The 21,195-nt window shown below is 38.3% G+C and overlaps 1 protein-coding gene across 2 annotated transcripts in view; it reads left to right on the plus strand.

The window, feature by feature from the left end:
• The window catches only part of LOC141441598 (synaptotagmin-5-like), a 125,926-nt gene that overhangs the window by 98,215 nt on the left and 6,516 nt on the right, over positions 1–21,195 (plus strand). Inside the window, exons 1-6 of one of the 2 annotated variants that reach the window (XM_074106393.1) lie at positions 3,157–3,310; positions 7,043–7,275; positions 17,462–17,691; positions 18,830–19,037; positions 19,654–19,880; positions 20,761–20,906. In XM_074106393.1, the coding sequence (XP_073962494.1) occupies positions 3,167–3,310; positions 7,043–7,275; positions 17,462–17,691; positions 18,830–19,037; positions 19,654–19,880; positions 20,761–20,906 (1,188 nt within the window). In that variant the 5' untranslated portion in view covers positions 3,157–3,166. Of the gene's footprint in view, positions 1–3,156; positions 3,311–7,042; positions 7,276–17,461; positions 17,692–18,829; positions 19,038–19,653; positions 19,881–20,760; positions 20,907–21,195 lie in introns of those variants that run through there. The other variant, XM_074106387.1, reaches the window with a different exon arrangement.

Raw genomic sequence — 21,195 nt, forward strand, 5'->3', positions numbered from 1 at the left:
AATGTCTCAGGTAATTAAAAGGTTTAATTATCTTTCGAATCAGACCACAATTGTCGAAGTTTCTCGATTAACTTACGAAAAAATACATCACCTAGATTTTTTACCTAAAAACGTTTTGGAACAATATATTAACCAATTAATCCTTTTATACAATAAATGACGTCTACGGGTATGAATATGTCCAGCAATAAACAAAGCATATTCACAAACATTTAAAATTTCCTATCCTTGTGCGATTATTATATATAACAGAATAGTCCTTTGTGAACTCCGATTAAGTCGGAAACGTAGCAATGCACTTAAAAATGCTTTCACTAGAAACAGTGAATTACTATTTAAAATGCAGTTAACATTTGTGAGTTAACCGCAGTTCCCACAAACTTCCCTGTCGCTCCCAATGAAACGCCGGCATTAAATTGGACAAAAACATAGATAAAGTTTTACTCGGTAGCTCTAGACTAGTTATGAAAATCCGCTGCGGCGAAGTATGGCCCGTCGCTCACCTTATTTCATTTTATATCCTTCCCTTTTAGGTAAATAAGTAAGTAGCACTCACACTTTTGCCCTAGTTTGATTTCTCGTCGCGTGAAAGTAAGTATTATGAGCTGTAGACTCTAGAAGTATAGACTAGTCAGGTAATTCAGTATTATCGACGTATATCAGACCACAGCTGGTCATAGGTATCTCCAAAATTATGCCATTTTACCATGTCCTGGACTTCGGCATTCAGATTAGCACCATTTAGTTTCTTGTTTATTTTCTCATCCTCGAAAGTTAATTTATTCACGACGTAGTTTACGACGATTCTTTGCTCTTAAATAATAAATCATTCTTTCTTATCCTTGACGTTCGCATAAAAGTAGGTACGATCAAAAGCATAATAAAAAACGCCCGAAATAAACGCCGACAAAAAGCGCCGCCAAAAAAGAATAAGTACTAAAATGTAAAAATAATTATGCACTACCTAGCTATTTTCCCGCGACTTCATCTGCGAAGAATTCTTTATCCCTATCCCGCGGGGACTATACTGATTTCCCGCAAAATTAGCCTGGTTAATTTAGTATAAGTACCTAGTAATATTTTTTTTATCTAAGCATCGTGGTGTTGGGGACCGCTAAGGTTAATACTTTAAAAAATACAACATAATTATGTTCTTTAGTTTACGTTTTCCGTGATATCCGCATGGTTTGCTGCCAATAATTTGTTACTATTTAGTAGGATTTCCTAAGAAAACTAAATGTATTAAATTCTCGTTGATAAATTCATCTAGCTCGAATTCAATGGTCGAACTATTGAATTTGTAAAATCAACAGTATTTTTAGGAATAACGCTCGATTCTAAACTACAGTGGGGACCTCACGTCACAGCAATCGCGGGTAGGTTGAGCTCTGCTGCTTTTGCAGTTTGGAATATACGGCAGCTAACCGATGTGGCGACGGCACGGTTGGTGTATTTTGCTTACTTTAATAGCATTATTTCGTACGGCCTTATTTTATGGGATCTGCTGCAGACATTGAGTAAATTTTTATCTTACAAAAGAGAGCAATTAGAGCAATTTATAATTTGAAGACGCGTGAATCTTTAAGATCTTTTTTAAGGAAACAGATATCCTAACCCTGCCGTCGCTTTATGTTTTTGAAATAATCATGTATGTTAGGAAGAACATATGTGATTTTCCCACTAACGTCGATAAGCCAAAGGCTACTAGAAACACAGGGAAGCTTAAAGTTCCATCTTACATACAGACTGGCTAAAACCAAAGTCTTTTCTGGGAAATTGCATACGTTTTTATAATAAAATTCCAAAAAATATTATAAATGAAACGGATACAAAATTCAGATCTATTGTCAAGAAGACATTAATATCAAAGGCGTATTATAAAGTTAATGATTATATCATGGACAGGGATATTTGGAAATAATTCCGATCCGCATTAGCGATCCCTTCAAATAGCGAACCTACTGTGTTAAAAATAAAGTTGTGTTAAATACTTGTGATGTATACATATCATTTAATAATATTGTAAATCTGTTTTAAAAAAATATATATACCTCGTTTAGTTTCTTGCCGGATTCTTCTCAGCACAGGTTTTGCCGAACCGGTGGTAGATTTTTTTTGACATTCATAAGTGCTTGTTATAGCCTAAATTGAATAAAGATATTTTGACTTTGACTTTGACTTTGACATAAGGTTGATATCTACGCTACGGCTGTATATATATTTTTGCATTCGACTGTACAAGCGACCGTGATTATATTATTTATATACACGTTTGTGTTTATATTTACTTGCTAAAATAGTGACACTTGTATAATATAAATATCTAAATAATATTTACTAAGTTTTTCTATCTGAGTCCTTATACACTTAAAAAAGTGCTTGCAGCGTGCATGCACAGATTCATTTTTTTTTAGTATTAAGAAAAAGAATACGGAAGGAAAATGACCGCTTTAGTTAATTTTCACAACTGCGAACAATTTATCTTAGATGTAGGTGCTTTTATAGCAATATTACACAGATTTATATCATTTTTGAATTATTCACATTATTTTTTAAACTCAGCCCCTAATTCCCGAAGTACTAATGATATTACCACGGTTCAAAGGTGAAATATTGTAACTCGGGTGTCATTTTGGATTTGTTACGAAACAACGAACGCAAAGTTCAAAAGGTCAGACCGCACAGTCAACTTCGCCAAACCGGGACCTAAGGGCATTATTATTTTACAATATAACTGTGTAGGTGTTTGTTGTAGCTCGCTAACAATATTTTCTGCATAATAGCTTTATTGTTTTAGCTAAATAAAGTCTGAAGCCGATGCTGCATCATCCACATACCTACATGAGCATGCGAGATAAATTCGGACGTTTCCGAAAGCTCTGCCTGACTGGTAAATGATAACTAAATCACAAAATAGCCATAGACTAAATACAATTTAAGTACATTCATCCAATGAATTCTATTCTAAAACTATTTTTAAGCTTCCGTACATCAAAAGAAAAAAAACGTAATCTTTATAGGACCGCTTTGTTGTCCGTCTAACATAAGAAAAACCACTTTGTATCATGGATACATTTTACACAGAAATATAGAAAACCAACGTTTTTGTGTACTCGTAAATCTTTTAGCAAAACGTATTGCTTATTAAACCTTTTTTCCACAGGAAATGCTGATCTCAAAGGAGCAATGCCGGGTACAGCCGTTTAGTTCAGAAACGCGCGCAGCCAGTTCACTGCCTCACGCCCGTCTGGCCCGTACGCCTTCCATATCCTCGCAGAGCAGCCTGGACAGCGGCACCTCTAGAGCTACGGTAACTAATATAACCTCATCACGGCTATATCCAATCATCAAGGTTATCAACTCAGATATGCGTGCGGCTAGCTCGGTGCTTAATGCCTGACGTTTCCCATCTTTTTAGGGTTCCGGAGCCATAATGGCAAAAACGAAACCCTTATAGTTTCGCCATGTCTGTCTGTCTGTAGGTCTATCGGTCTGTCGGTTTGCACGGATATATATGTAAACTATGCCAACAAAATGGTACAAATATTTTTTTTAGCTTACCTCCCATAGACGTAAAGTGGGGGTGATTTTTTTTTCTCATCCAACCCTATAGTGTGGGTACCTATCATTGGATATGTCTTTTAAAACCATTAGGGGTTTTCTAAGACGATTTTTCGATGCATTGATTTTTTTGCGAAATATTCAACTTTAAAGTGCAATTTTTCATTAAAATCGAGCGTCCGGTTTCTAAAATAAAAAAAGTGGAAAAAATTGAAAAAAATCAGGATGGTAAGTTTATCAAACTTTCAAGGAAAACTATAACGGAAACTTAGCCGTTATAGTTTTCCTTGAAAGGTTGAGAATTATTAGTAGTTTTACTCTTAAATAGCAGCCTAAGGTATAAAATATACCTAAACTTGGAAGATTCCGTATAAAATACGAAATCCTTAGAAAAATATTACTTGATTTTTTCGTAATGGCTACGGAACCCTATTTTGGGCATGTCCGACACGTTTTTTTTGTAGAGTAGTTTTGACCAAGGGCGTATCCACCGTTGTGGGCACGATAGGCATCCTCACTACCTTTAGACTTGTGACGATGACACACTTTCAGGGTCTATTGAGATTGATAGGCTGAAGATAATAAACGCTATGCCTTAATAAAATTTAAAAAATCACAATGAATCATCGAACAGTTTTCCGATTTTCGGGTGGCTGTGACCACAACCTTTTTTGAGGTCTGGATCCGCACCTGGTTTTGACAGCGGTAGGTACCTCCAGAGCTACAGCAACTTAATAACCAAATCATCATCTTAGTGAGACATAAGAAAACGATGTGAAAACTGATGCTCACTTCATTATGATACCTCCTAAGTTATCGTCATCTTAATTCTTAATCTTCTTTGAGATATACATGTAAACAGTCTATGACAAATAAGAGATCGATAATCCGGCCAAAGTTACTAAAATATGTGTATACGACTTTACTATCTTAACGCTGAGGTCGTGTATATTTATTATATAACTTTGGCCATATCGATACATCTGTCGTTGACTGTACCTACCTCATAACATCCATCCATCAAAGCTAAAAACGTGGTTCCCATCCAGTAACTGTATGCCAAGTTAAGTTTAAGGTTCTCATCGACGACAAGGTGTGTATAAACATTTTGAATTTTCAGTACCTCAAAAGGAAAAAAACGGAACCCTAATTATAGGATCACTCGCATGTTCTTTATCTGTCCGTCCGTCCGTTTAACACAGCAATTTGGTTCGAAACTACTGAACCGATTGAGTTGAAAATTAGCACAAATGTACCTACCTAAGTCAGTGAACCAAAGATGGTCGTGTAACGTAAATAAATGAAAAAACATGAAAGCTCCTTTGAGAAATGGTCTAAGCTAAGTTTGCGAAGCCTATGACTCGTTTATATATACCAACGGGGCTCAAAACATCTATACCGGGGTGTCATCGCTTGCCCCAAGTCATGAATTTAGGTCAGACCTCCCTTACGTTAATAGCACTCCAGAGCACCAGCTTTTGATGAATTCATCAATAAGCAAGTGATGGAATCACAAGGAATGCCTAATCAGACAGTGGACCTTGTCCAATCATCAGGCTTCATTTGCTATGCAGTTTGTAAACCTGAGATAACATCGTACGATCATCGGTAAATATATAATAATTAAATAAATAAAATAAATAAATATCATGGGACACTTCACACCAATTGACCTAGTCCCAAACTATGCCGACAAAATGGTACAATAAAAACTTAAAATTTTTTTTTTGGAGTACCTCCCATAGACGTAAAGTGGGGGTGATTTTTTTTCTCATCCAGCCTCGTTGTGTGGGGTATCGTTGGATAGGTATTTCAAAACCATTAGGGGGTTGCTAAAACAATTTACATGGGAATTTTAGGGAAATCCTGATATTTTAGTTTGTTTTACGCATGCGAAGCCGTAGATAAAGGCTAGTTAGTGTTATAAAGACAACTAAACCAAGGCAAATATGCTATAAATGATATCTAGATTAAAAAAAACTCTCTGTTAAAAATAAGAAAAAAATATAGATTAAGAAACGTTTTCATTTAGCCTAATGAATAATTCATTCAAATGGTACTTACATACACAGTGAGAGAGAGAGAGAGAGAGAGAGGATAATTTCGTAATGTTTCAAATTGTCTGCGAATTATTTTCAAGCGTACCATTAGTTTCTTGTCTTAAACTCATTTTAAGGGTCAAACTAAGTCTTCGCGTTTAGTTTAATATTGTCCTTCATACGGCTAGGTATGCAAATTGATCGTGCAAAGTTTTCATTGAAAACAATTAGGCTCAAACGTTGAAATTTGCATAATTTTAGAATGAATATAAATGAGAATGTAGTTGTTGTCTATTCTCATGAAACTTAAATGTGTTTTAGTGTAAATAACGGGACATTGCGTAAGGAAATTTAGAATACACAGAAATGACTTTCATTTCTGAATAGTATTCGGGTCCAAAAACATGCCTTTTTTTTATTCGACTGGTTGGCAAACGAGCAAGTGGGTCTCCTGATGGTAAGAAATCACCACCGCCCATAAACATTTGCAACACCAGGGATATTGCAGATGCGTTGCCCACCTAGAGGCTTAAGATGGGATACCTCAAGTGCCAGAAATTTCACCGGCTGTCTTACTCTCCACACCGAAAACAACAGTGCAAGCACTGCTGCTTCACGGCAGGATTAGCGAGCAAGATGGTGGTAGCAATCCGGGCGGACCTTGCACAAGGTCCTACCACCTGCAAAAAGAAACCCTTCGGGCTTCGGCGTAAAAGATGGAGTAAAGTATAAGTAAAGCAGGAGTACCTTTGAAGATAATTTCAAAAAGAGCGAATTGGTTGTTTTTCGTCTCTGATACCTAGTTTATTTTAACTGAAAATGAAATTCCTAAGTATATAAAACTTCAATATGGTTGCGATGCGTAGTTAACTAGGAGGGAAGACAGTTTTGATAACCAATTAATACAAACGTTTATGGTTAACAACAGATTATTTCAATGGATTATTTTTCAAGTTTAGCATCACAACATACTATTAAAAGTGTTAAGTCTTGCAGAGCAAAGTCTCTTACACTCTTACAGCAAACAGACGCAGTCTTTCAGTCGCTTCACAAAAGATTTCAATTCAAACACATACAACGCATTCTCGCACGCATACGCCTTCTTTCTGGAGGAGGCAATTTAACAATATTACAACATCAATTTATTAAGATTTGATAGCTGATTGACTGACTGACAGCCATGGCGGTCTAGTGGTTTGACCTATAATTTCTCAAACAGAGGATCGTGTGTTTGAACCCAGGCTCGCACCTCTGAATTTGCACTTGCGAAAATCACGAGCTTTACGGTGAAGGAAAACATGGTGTGTGCGAAGCTACCAATCCGCACGGGGCCACGTGAGAACTACGGCTCAAGCTTATTTTGAAAAGAGTACTGCGCCCAGCAATGGGACGTATATAAGCTGGGAAGATGATGATGATGACTTATTAAATGTATTGTTTAGAGTCACCGCGGATCATCGCCTGCCATTCGTACGTTTGCGCCGGACGGCCGCACCCTCGAGGCCGGCGGTGCAGGCGTGCCCCGCTCGCCGTCGCCGCTCCGAGCTGCTTCCCTGGACGTCCGCGCTGCCCCCATGGCCCATGGCTCCCTCGCTTCGCTCGCCGACTCGCCTGTCCCTTCGAGCCCAAGGCACGTGCCGCCGCGGTGCCTGTCGCCGCTTCTTATGCCTCCAAGGTAAGGTTACTTAATATAATAGCACATTAATTCCTAGGAATACTGCTGTCAGTAGGCCTCCAACAAGATGGACCGACGACCTGATTATGATCGCGGGATCGCGTTGAATGCGGAAAGCAAGAGTCTGAGTGGAGAGCCTTGGGGGAGGCCTATGTCCAGCAGTGGACGTCTTTCGGCTGACATGATGAATTCCTCGGAATTGCCGGCTGGGTATTGGTGGGCAGCTTGCGATCTGTTTAATAATACGAAGCCTCTATAATTATGAAGTCTCTTTACTTGCCTATTTTGGTCTCAAATTGTAGTAAGTAAAGTAAAAGAGACTAAGACATCTTCTAAGCCACTACAATCTTGACAGACATACCTAGGAACTTAATAATAATAATAATAAATATCATGGGACACTCCAATTGACCTAGTCCCAAACTAAGCAAAGCTTGTACTATGGATTCTAGGCAACGGATAAACATACTTATATAGATAAATACATATTTTGTGTTGAAATTCACCTTAATTAATTATTTTAACCTGTGTAATGCAGCAGGTCCATTAAAATGCAGACGCTAACAAAAAGCTGTTTTTCTTTGCTAAGTATAACGGCGTTAACATTATTAATTCTCTTTTACACGCCAAGGACTGCAGGGATCCTAGACTAAACATTAAACGAATATTATATGAACACTAAAAATACACGTCGACTACGGCGAGTATAGCAAGAGAGATTCTTAACACAGGTGTGCTCGTATCATTTAAAAGCATTCACCTAAATTACACTACTTAAATACGTATTGATGATCGAAGACTTAAATTAAACAATCTTCCTCAAAGATATACAAACTCGAGCTCTATTGTTTAAGCGAGCTAAATTATGTTTTAAGCTTGCCTAATATTCACTCATATTTTATGTAATCTCGCTTAACGACCTTATCCGCCGGGCACTCAGCACTATTGCCATACCGGCGACCCTCAAGCCCTCAGGCATGTCTGCCTCGGACGGAAAGAGGCCCGACGGTTGTACATTGGTGCCTTGGAGCTTAGGCAAGACTTTGGTGTGGGACATTACGTGCTCAGACACATTGGCTCCGTCCTACGTCAGAGGTTCTGCCAATAAGCTAGGGACTGCTGCCGACCACGCGCAGACAACCAAGTGCCGCAAATACGCGTTTTACGCGTTACAACATTAACGAATGTTTTTTAACGAATGATTACATAATTTGCGGCACTTGCGTTTGAAACTTTAGGACCGTGGTCATCCAACACCAAAAAATTTGTTCGCGAGGTATCGGATAAAATAGTTGGGGTCTCTGGCGATCCCAGGGCCGGGTCTTTTTTCGCCCAGTGTCTGAGCTTAGCCGTGCAACGAGTGAATGCCGCAAGCATGCTAGGCACGATGCCCCGGGTAGGAGCGGTACAGGGTTTAGATATTTTTTAATCTATATAATTGTTATCGTTTCTTTATATAGGTACTATATTATGTTTGTTGAAATAAAGTACCCATTCTAGCACGCCCAGTTCTGAAAAAATAAATCCTGTCAATGTCTGGTATCTGGTTCGTACCTAATCTTAGCGCTGAAACAGTGACGAGCCCAGCGTCAGCGTGAACAACCTTAAGAATAACACACCTTATCAGCACGAACCTACATTTTTTCGATTTTTAAAAGTAAATTGACAATGATTCACAACTTTTTCTATCGTGATTTTCTGTTTTCAAAATCGATTGACAGAAATTGCTCTTGTTTTACATATTTTCGAAGTGGATTGACAACTATACCTTGGCATGCCGCACTTGTCAAAATCTTGATAAAGGTAGCAGAGGCTCTTGTTTCTTTTATTTTCAACAGTGTATCGGCAAAAATCGCTACTTATACCCTTGTCTAGTCTGAACTACCGTATTACTAGACTAGCACTAATGTAGAACATCAATTGGTAACATACAAACACACACACACACACACACACACTACACATGTTTCACACTTAATTTACTTTTAGCGACACATCTTATATATATATATTCGTTATTTCCTATTAACAATTTTTTTTCTTATTGTTGTAGGTACGTTTACTCCTACTCAGGCTTATATACTTGTATTATTAAGGGAGTTCTGTCATTCTGTAAACTAGAATAAACATAATTTTAACGCTGTTGAACACCTCAATAAATAAATAAATAAATAAATTCCGACTGAAATCAGATTCCGACACCCTGTCTATATTGCTCTAGCGACTGACGTCTCGACTTCCATTAACCCCATTAAAAATGCATTGCTCCTATTTCTGTACTGCTACATAATGACCATAAGTAATTGTCTATTCTACGGGTGGAGGAATTAATAGCTTAGGAGCGAGCTTTGATTCAGAGGCCAGAGAGGTCGAAGGCTTTTAATTCCTCGAAGTAATCTTTTCTTATTAAACAGCAAAGTACTTACTTGGAAACATTAGTGTTTTATAAATGGAGGTACTAATTAGTTACTAGCTAGCTAATTCCCGCAACTTCGTCTAGTCACATAGACAATGCTTTGCGATTACGAGAATTCGTTCATCGTTACCCCGAGGGATCTATATGTCGGCGGCCGATCGTAAAATCCGCCAGATCACGAAATTCCTAGGCATATCTAGGCTAAGGGACATCCGCCAAATCGTTCAAAACTCATCGTTTAACGATTTGCCTAGTGAGGTTTAGGTAGATCATGAAATTAGGCATAGGTATCATGAAACGCCGCCATATCGGTTTTGGCCCTTCGCCGGCCGCTGCCGCGGCACGCTCGCTTCGCGCCGTATTGTTTCTCAGGCAAATCGTGATATGGCTGGCCAACTTTTAGGCATATCCCCCCACCCACATGCTCGTTTGCCATCCAGTCGAATAAAAAAAATATATATATATATCATGAAATGGCGCCATTTCACGATATACCTAGAAATTTCGTGATCTGGCGGATTTTACGATCGGCCGCACATATATATCTTTTTCACATCTGTGTGCCAAATTTCATTCACATCTTTTTTGACGTTTTAGTGAGAAACATTTGTTTACACAAAGCCAGAAAATGACTAAATTAAATTTAAAACAAATTATTGTTTAGTATTTTTATTTACAATACAGTAGATTTATCAATCCAGGAATGGGTGAGTAATTTTTATGAAACAAGATTACTAAGACATATTGCAGCAATGAAAAATTCATCCACAATGCAGATTGGTTCTATATTTTGTAAACTTATATTTACTTAATACGTTTTGTTTTAATTCCAAACCTTGATATTGATTTAAGCTAAACTGTATCTGGCCTCTTACCTGATATTAATTACCACATCAAAAGTGAAACTGGTCCAGTGATAAACGCAATCTCGTGGTCCTATCACTAGGACGGCTGGAATAGAGTGCTTGTACTTAGACGGAGGCCTATCTAGGTCACAGCCTGAGCACTATTTATCGGATGGGAGGAAATGCCGAGTCTCTCAAATATCTTGTCGTACAATCAAATTTTCCTTAATCTCAAGTCGGGGAACGATTCTGCGATACGCTTACAATTTCCTCTTTGATTATTAAGATGCAACTTATACAGATAACTTGCAACCGAGAAGTGGTATCGATCAATCCCATTGGTTGGAATACAGATGGAATTCCTGGAAGGTTCTGGGGGTGGTTATTGGGTAGATACAATATCTAGTGAGCTGCCAGCCACGGCTTTTTATTGCTAAAACCAATTACAACCATGCATTTTTAACCCCAGACGCAAAAAGAGGGGTGTTATAAGTTTGACCGCAAAGTGTGTCTGTCTGTCTGTCTGTGGCACCGTAGCTCTTAAACGGGTTTGAATGCGGCTTTTTAGGGTTCCGCATGTCAACTAGGGGAACCCTTATAGTTTCGCCATGTCTGTCCGTCTGTCTGTCCGCGGGTAAGCTCAGAGACCGTTAGTACTAGAAAGCTGTAATTTGACATGAATAAACATATCAGTCACGACGACAGTGGTACAATAAAAAATAATTTTTCCCATAAACGTAAAGTGGGGGTGATTTTTTTTTCTCGACTAACCCTATATTGTGGGGTATCGTTGGATAGGTCTTTTAAAACCATTGGGGGGTTGCTAAGACAATTTTTCTATTCAGTGATCTATTTGCGAAATATTCAAATTTAAAGTGCAAATTTTCATTGAAATCGAGCGCCCCCGACCCCCCACCCTCTAAAATCTAAACTGTTGGGTGGAATAAGATTGCTTAAGAATTATTAGTAGTTTAAGAGTAAATAGCAGCGTAAGGTATAAAATATACCTAAACTTGGAAGATTCAGTACACAAGACAAAATCCTTAGAAAAATATTATTTGATTTTTTCGTAATGGCTACGGAACCCTATCCTGGGCGTATACGACACGCTCTTGGCCGGTTTTTTGTTTAAAAGCAGGTTTTCTAGTAATGGTTCTTAGACATGTTTTACCAAAATCGGTTTAGTCGTTTTTGAGATATTGAACTTTGAAGTGACGAAGTCGGAGATTTTCCAACTTTTTGTTGGTTAGGTTAGGCTAGGTTATACGAGTATTCAACAGTGAAAAGTTTGCTAATTAAATTGTTAAATTGTTTATTTGTTTCAAAGCAACTAGGTAAATTATTATGTTTCAAGTTTCGTCTAAAAACGGAAACCCTTCGCTGCCCGTCCGTCCGTCCGCCCGTCAACAGGCTGTATCTCATGAACCGTAGTTAAATGGTTGAGATTTTCACAGATTATATATAACTGTTGTCGCTATAGCAACAAATACTTAAAATAGAATAAAACAAATATTTAAGGGGCTCCCATACAACAAATGTGATTTTTTGCCGTTTTTTGCTAATGTCTAATGAATATTGTAGGTATAGATGGTACGGAACCCTTCGTGCACGAGTCCGACTAGCACTTGGCCGTTTTTTTTAACTCTTTTTGAAGTGAAAAGTCAACAAGTTACTACTAAATAACTAAAGAGAAATCCACCAATGTTCTTTAGTTATATTTAAGGAATTACCATTGTTATAATACTTAATTGTAACACCCTTACTGAGTTGTACTACTGTAACCTGTATATATTGTGCAATCATTAAATTATTTAAAAAAAAAATAAACCCCAAAAATTACTCACCTGTTATTTATTTTTTAAATCGGCAGTAAGTCTACTTTGTGTTACCTATTTCGTTTAGGTACTTATCTCTTTAAATACCTATAATCACGGCCTATAATAGTGTACCTATAGGTACAAATATGTGAAGTGAAATTTTATTCTCATTTCCGATTTAACATGAAGCAAGAAGTTCGTTTCCTTTTTCCCGTCTCACGTTCTTATAGCGCCGGATAGGTATAGTTCACGTAAATTCTACGTCTCTGAGCGTCACATCACATAAATATTATGAAATATCACACATGCCTCAATATTCAATTCTCTAGCTACATAATGATGTCAGTCTAAATTTAGTTGTTTTGAATCAGTCAGTTAAGTCAATAATAACTGGTAATTTTACTTACGTTTCATGAACATACTAATGATTTTTTAATAAATTCAAGTAAAAAAAAACCGTAAATAACAATCAAATTATATTTATTTACATACAACTATCCTAAACTTAAACTTAATAGTGTTTTATGCTACTGTATCATAATAATGGTATAAGTATATATTTTTTATATTGTTTGTTTGTGCTTTTGTTCTCGCTGCTGAGGGAAAAAGTTGTATGTGTCACACGAAACCAAAGTTTTTTTGCATCTCGTGCGTGTGTTTGAATCCCTCGCGCTCTCAGTATTCTAACTAGAATCACTCGCTACGCTCGTGATTGAAATATAGAATTCTTCGCTTGCTCGGGCTTCTAATTCAACACTTGCAGCAAAAAAAAACTTTGCTTTTATTTCTTTCAACTTTCAAGAACTCCTTGCAAAAGCAAAACAAATTCCCGCTATTTTGAAACTTTTTTTTTCACTAATTACAACCTTATAATGGACCCGGGAACATTAGGTCATACAGCCAAATTAAATAATGTTGAAATATTAATATTTAATAATAACTGTAAAATTCATTTATTGGCCGTTATGTAAGTATATGTAAACATGTTTTAATTAATCTATAAAGTCGATTTAACAATAATTAAGTAAATAAAATAGAATGGCTGTTGGCCATTAGATAATATACCTACCTAAGACTAGTAAATAAATAACTAAAATAACTAAGAGGTAGGTAGACGCCACAGGGGACCGAAAAGCTGGCAGCTTCCTCTGACAAAGAATGAAGGTTTTCACAGAGGCGAAATATCGCTAGATGGCGTTAGTATCGTGAGGTCCGTTTGACGTTTGACGTTTGCTTGCGATTGGCTCATTTAGTTATTTAACCAATCACGAGCAAACGCCAGACGGACCTCACTATACTAACGCCATCTAGCGATATTTTAGCTCTGTGAAAACCCTCATTCTTTGTCCAAGGAAGCTGCCAGATTTTCGGTCCCCTATGGCGTCTACTATAACCTCTTAGTAATTTTTTTACTAGTCTTTACCCGCAGCTTCGTGCGCGTAAATCATTAGATAGGTAGGTAGGTACAGCACTTTAATTGAAATTCGGTGAACAAAATTCCCGTGGGAATATCGAGATAAAAAATTTGCGTATTCACTATTCATTTATTACTAATCTAAATTTCGTCGAAAACCGTGCAGGCATTCTAGCGTAAAGAAGCAACAAACAAAAATTCCCGTAATTGCCGAAAATTACATCGTGGTTTTCATTGCCTTTGCATTAAAAATAACCATGCCAAATTTCATGATTCTATTTCAAGATTTTTTCCCCATCCCAATATCGGGATAAAAAGTAGCTTTCTAATAGTCCAATATAGCTAATCCAAAACAATGAAAGCTATTTTTAGACCAAGAAATAAACTAATTTGTCACCAGTCGTTCCATCGACAGATTCGCCGAAATTGCACCCGTCATCCGTCAATTTATTTCAGGAAAAAACAACCGGCCTCCCCCCTATAAGTGCCCACTCAAATTGCATTATGGCTTGAACTCTTGAAGTCCTGATACAGCGTACTCCACAAAGTTCTTATGTTATTGACATACATGTACGACAAAGCACTTCACTATTATGTATATCACAAAAGCTGCCTTTAGCTTTTGCTTTGTAATGTATGTATATTATTATAATAACTCTTTATTGTACATAAAAACACATAAAAATAATAGTTTACATAGACGGATCAAAGTAAAAATGAGAACTTTTCCCATGAAGGGATTTTTTCCAGTTAACCTTTGAACGATTCACAGGACAATAGAAATATTAAGAGTAGACGCGTGATTAAAAGTAATTAGCAAAAACCTAAAATTAATCTAAATTTGCTTTGAACTAAACAACTTTTTTCCGATACAGGTTGTAGGGGATGATATAGATGTAGTCACGTAGAGCACAATTCTTTCTTAGCGCACACTTATCCAAATGCCCTACGTACCTAAATTGTACTTAAACCAAAACAAAACAATACGGTATTTGACTATTTTGTATATGTTTTATAAATTAAAACTACACAATGCCTGTTATCGAATAGAAAAACAATTTTTAAGCTACCTTGACAAATAACAAAGTTATACAGGTTTGAAAATTAGACAGAGAAAGACATACTGGCATGTGACGTCACACGCTGCATAGAGAAAAGCGTTTGAGAAAGAGACAGGTATATAGATTTTTCAAAAAATCACTAAAAATCCAATTTTCAACCGATTTTAATTTTCTCTTCGCTAAACACTATCTGTATATCTATATTTTCATAATAATAATCAGATATGGCAAAATCAGGAGTTGTCAAATACCGTACCTATTCTTGCATACTCACATCATATCCAATTAAGTGATTTGTGTTATGTATACGGTATCCATTTAAGTGGCCTAATTACGAAATATTTTCTGCTCCACCTGTTTCTGAATTCGGTTAAAAATTAGCCGCCTTGCAACTATCGTTTCGTTTTATAACAATACTAGCTTTTTCCGGCGGCTTCCTGAGAGTTAGCATTATATAGGTAGAGGTAGAGTCATTCACGATGACGCGTGCCGTGGTTCTTATTAAAATGTCATTAATGTCTAATTTTGACAAAATCACGCGTCTTCGTGGATGGCACTAGGTATATCGGGATAAAAATAGCCTATGTATTATTCGTGACGTTCAGCTATCCACTTACCAATTTCATCCAAAGTTTCATCACTCACGCAAAGTGAAGATGAGGTAACAAATACGCACACAAACACACACGCGCGCACGATACGCCCAAATTTTCGCATTTATACTATGAGGTAGTATCATTTGTTAAGTAGACCTTTTTCTTAAAGATGAAACGGAATGTTCCTTCTTCGTTACATTTCCTTGTTTGTTGTGAAATTACTTCCGTTATATTTTTCTGCCTTATATTAAGTATATTAAGAAAACAAAATTCAGACCAAAATGTGAAGATCACGACATAAGTGTATTTAAACTTGCTTTCTTACGTTTGAAATCCAACATAGTGTTTACGCTTTATAATATGGCTCTATGATAAACAGTGACTAATCAGCAATAAAATTTCGGCTGACCTCAAAACTATTTCACCCGCATTGTGAGTTTCAGCAAAAATCTAGAGCCCCTATTCTCGATACAATCGAGATTAGTCTCTATCGTAAAATTGTATGGAAAATCAAGTGTAGTTCCACAGAATAACTAATAGTAACTGTAGTTCTACGGAATCTCGCAACGGAGAAATGCGAAGGCTTTAAGAATCGGGGCTCGACTCATATTTGCGACCAATAGTAGCCTCGTCGAGTTGAGAGCTACGGACGTCGGCGTGAAAATTGAGTTTATTCCAATTTGGGACGGGCGCTGGCGACAGATTGATTTCTCTCTGCTCACTCTGTAAATTGATATATAAGAAGGGTTGTTAGAGAACTCGATACTTACGTATACTATTAAAATACACGTCGGCTTGCGTGAAAAATGTTGGTGGATGAGTTAGCCTTTGTACATGCTCACTCAATTCAACGGCCGTCAATTGTACTTGTTTCTACATATTTGTACTACGTATAAAGAGTACATACATAGGTACTTATGCATTCGCTCTCACATTTTCTTGGGACTTTTTTTCACTTTCTCTTACTCTCGCTCTCTACGTATAGTAGAAGATCCCTTTAAGAACGACCTTCACGCATCTGTTTAATGGATGAAAAGCATTTCATAGTTAATTTACTATGAAAAAAAAGTACCGCTAGTGGCTTGCCTTAAAAATTCCTGGCCAAAGTAAAAAATAAAAAAACTGCAACCGGAATGCAAATTCGAACCAGATTTTTTGCAGCAGGTAACCCTAACTAAACCATCATATATTTGTATGCCACGAGAAAAATAGACAACCCATCGTTTATAAATTTTATAGGCTTCATACCTCTACTTTCGTTCGATTGGTATTTAACATTTTTTCGTGAAATTCATGAGTAGCTATGAATTATACAAAGAGGATTTCTTTTTCTTATAGTTTGGCCAGGATTTTTTTTAGCAAAGCCACTCGCGATACATTTTTTGAGGCTGAATTTGAATTTGATATAATATGATTTTCATCCAATGAACTAAAAGAATTTCTTTGCTCACCCGCGACCTTATGATAGTTAAGTTTATGCAAAATATGCGTGTTCATGCAGTTCCTCTACCTCCACCCTGTAAGAACACACACAAATCACACAAACCCACCTATGACCACCACCACACTACACAGACGCGTTTCGAACTCAACCAGAGCTCATCTTCAGAGCAACACAACCGTACACCATACTACCAGATGTTAGACCATCCATCCATCCATTAAACAGATGGGTGCAAATCCTTTCTAATTCGGATCTTAGACTAGTACGCAATAGCTCAGACTTAAAACAAAATAGTATATTGTGTCTTAAGGGCGGTCAATAAAGAATTACCAACGAGAGTCCATTAAAAACCCGAAGCCGAAGACTGACTACTGAGTGCTTTCATGCGTCGATGTTCATAATTCCAGTACCTACCGTCCGTGTGACTTACAATGTTTTTCATCCATCACAATTAGTAGTAAAATTTATTATGTAAGACGAAAAATATTACAACTAGCTCGGGGGCAGACCGACCAGACAGACCATGATCAGAAGTCGAGTGAAAGGTCGGATAAAATAGTTCTCGGTTGACACAAAATTCTGCTTAATTTCAGGCGGATAGATCGCAGCAACTCCCTAGTGGAGAGCAGCAGCGGCCTCGGTCCCCTCAGCCCCGGAGCGGGGGCCATCAGCGCTCTGGGGGCCCTGCAGCCGGACCTGTACACGAAGCGCGAAGCCCCCCTCGTGATAGAGCTGGAAGGCGCGGGGCCTTCGCTCGGGAGACTGCATTTACGCCTGAAGTATGACTTCGACCGATCGGATTTGGAAGTGCATCTGATTGAAGGTTAGACGGTGTAAAGTTAGGCCTTATACTACGAAATGCCCAATTCGAACTTCGTATCTTGCCGTCCCGCTGACGCTAATATTATTTAATAAGAGAGTGAGAGGGACGGTACGATACGAACTTCGATTTCCGGGTTTCGTAGAAGCCAACCTATTTCCCCACTAATCAATTTCAACTTTTTCACATCATAAACCGTTTTTGCACCTTTGGTAGGCCTCCCACTAGATGGACCGACGATGTCCTGGAGGATAGCATATTTTTTTTCTTAATTTCAATTTATATTTAAAATAAATCGTTTCAGCGTAAGATAACATTGTATTGGTACCTAATTTGTAGGCAACCTGTACAAATAATAGTAATAATAAATAGCACCAATTACGGATATTTTTATGAATTAAATTCGGGTTTTGTTCCGCGTACCTTGCTGATTTTAACGAAGCTCGATATTTCGGCACAGTTGCATGCGCCATGATCACGAAACGACTGGAGAATTGCGGGTATCCTGCTATAACTCTCAGTCTGAAAAATAGAGAGCTACCCTCGTCCTTACAAAATCTCCTAACAGAATCTCGTTAAAATCAAGGTACGCGGGTGGTACGCGGCACCAAGACCTGAATTTAATTCATAAAATTACATAAACCCCGCATACCTTGATTTTAACGAGATTGTGTTAGGCGATTTTGTTTGACTATAGGCTATAGTAATGACCGCGATAGTCTAAAATATTGAATTCCGGATATTGTATTATCAGGCCTAACGATCCTACCCTCGTCCTAACAAAATCTGCGCCAGTGCACCCCCTTGCACCCCTACTCCGGCCTCACTTAGGCCTAACGATGCTCATGGGCGCGTTAGGCCTGATAATACAATATCTGTAATTCAATATTTTAGACTACCGCGGTCATTACTATATCCTATAGGTATCAGGCCTAACGATCCTCATGGGCGCCGGGGTAGGGGTGCAAGGGGGTGCACTGGCGCCCCCTGGTGTAAAATAAAATACAGAACAAGACAAAAATATTTACAGAATGAAACCTATAAATGCACCTCTATATAATACAGAAGCAAGATGCAATGCACACTCCTGAAAATAATCATGACGATCCTTTTCGTCTTTGACTGTCTTTAATCTCTTCAGCGCACGACCTGGCCGGCTACGAAGCAGGCGGGTTCAACGACCCGTACGTGCGCGTGACCCTCCTGCCCGAAGTGGACACGCGCGTGCGCCAAACCCCCGTGCACCGGAACGAGGCGAACCCGTTCTTCGACCAGCATTTCAAGTTCCCTGTGTCGCATGACGAGCTGGGGGACAAAACGTTGCTGCTGCAAGTGTTCGATTATGACAGGTCAGTGCTAAATAAACAAGCAAGTGGCTATGAAGTTTACGTGGCATGTGTGCATGACTATTTTCCCTGAAGTAGATAACCTAACCGACTTACCCCCTGTTTCACCATCCATTGATACAATTTATTTGACGGATAAATGTTTTGCCGTCTCTGTTTGTTTTGTTCGAATAGACGGAGATGGCATCAAATTTATCCGTCGAATAAAATTAATCAATGGGTGGTGACACAGCCCCTTAGAAAAGTTGAAAAAGCCACAACCGGCTAAACCAATTTTCATCAAGCATAGCTGCAACAACAGCAAGTAAATCCGCTTTCACGTAAAAAAACCACATTGAAATCAGTCCATCCGTTCAAGAGCTACGATCCTACAGACAGAGCTAAAATGGTCAAAATAATTGTGAACTCAATTTAGAGCCATCCACGAGGATCATCCCATATCAAATCAGTTAATTTTGAACTCATGGGCATTGTGGTATACAGCTTAGAAACGAAACAAGACGAAGCAAGCCTTGCGTAAAAACAAAATGGCACGCAGGTGAAACGTCCGTAACCTATCAAATTATTAGTCACTTCCTGACTAGGTACTTAAAACACATTTTCCCCTTCATACTTTCAGATTTTCGCGCAACGAGGTGATGGGCTCTGCTAAGGTCTCTTTGTCCCGGGTAGAAGTCGCGGGCGGCACGGAGGTGTGGGCTGAACTGTCCCGCGAACGTAGACCGCCGGAGGAGCTGCAAGAACTGCTGCTGTCTCTGTCTTACCTGCCGTCTGCTGAACGGCTGACTGTTGTCGTGTTGAAAGCCAGGAATCTACTGCCGCCTCAGGAGGGAAAGGATGCTTTAGGTGAGAATGGCATAAGTAGCAGCTATACCTAGCATCCCTATGAAGCACCAAAGATGCCAATCACATCCTAAGATTCCTATTTAGTGCCATCAAGAATTGAACATGATTTAACATTACGCTGAGTGTTGCCTAATATTCCAAATATCAAAGTCAAAATATCTTTATTCAATTTAGGCTATAACATGCACTTATGAATGTCAAAAAAAAACTGCCATTGGTTCAGAAAAACCTCTGTTGAGAAGAATCCGGCAAGAAACTATCGTCTATCGTTTCTGAAATGTGCCTATCACCTGCGTACATTATCTATGCAGATTGTGCATAATCCGACAAAGATACCAGTGACCCGTGTGGAACCTTTTCTCAATTAACGATGTACCTACTCATTGATTTTTAGTTCACTTTAAAAAAGATCTTTACCTACTGTACAAACAAGAAAAACAGAAAAGTACAAAGGTAGACTTATCCTTGAAGGGATCTCTGCCAGTCAACCTTTCATTGCAATACCTGACTAGGGAATCTATTATGACATTGGTCACACAATTCAAATGGTTTGATAATAGATACTTAGCTCTGGGACATACCTACCTAGTAAATACTTAAGTATTGTTAACCATGCAAGTGCTTTACCATTTTTTATGACTGTTCCTGCATCAGAAAAAAAAACAATGCCTAAGGCTCATTGACTTGTAAAAGTGAGTGAAATTAATCTTTGATGTTTTAAACTCTACAAATGATCGAACCTTAGGGTAGTAAATTTCTTCATCGATTATACAGGAATAAACTACTATACAATAATTATACGTGTATTGTTATTATTATTGTAGCCCCAGATTTGCCCAGATTATGTCGTTAGTCTGAGACCCTTCATTCTCAATTTTAGATGTGTACGTGAAAGTTTACTTGCTGGTAAACGGGAAACGCGTGAAGAAGAAGAAGACTAACCGGAAGGAAATCAACAGCCCCGTGTGGAACGAGGCGCTCTCCTTCAGCCTGGCCTCTGGCAACCTGCAAGAGGCTTCCATTGAGGTGAGGCAGGGTTTACTAACGTTGTAAACTAGGAACTTTACAATAGCTTTGCTTCTCTGCAATCACCAGAAGTGCTAGAATCAGGGCCGGATTTACGGGTGGGATTCCGGGGTGCAGCCCCACAAGGAAGGGCCCCCCACTACTAAAGTTTAGAAAACCCTCCTTCGGGTAGTCGGGTAAAAAATCTAATTTTTAACATGGTTATTTTTTGCCCTAGATACCTCTGCTCCTTTATTGCTCCATGGCCTCCGGACCTCTAAATCCGGCCCTGGCGAGAAATGTGGTCATG

The sequence above is a fragment of the Choristoneura fumiferana genome, chromosome 2, assembly GCF_025370935.1.
Source record: "Choristoneura fumiferana chromosome 2, NRCan_CFum_1, whole genome shotgun sequence".
NCBI lineage: Eukaryota > Metazoa > Arthropoda > Insecta > Lepidoptera > Tortricidae > Choristoneura > Choristoneura fumiferana.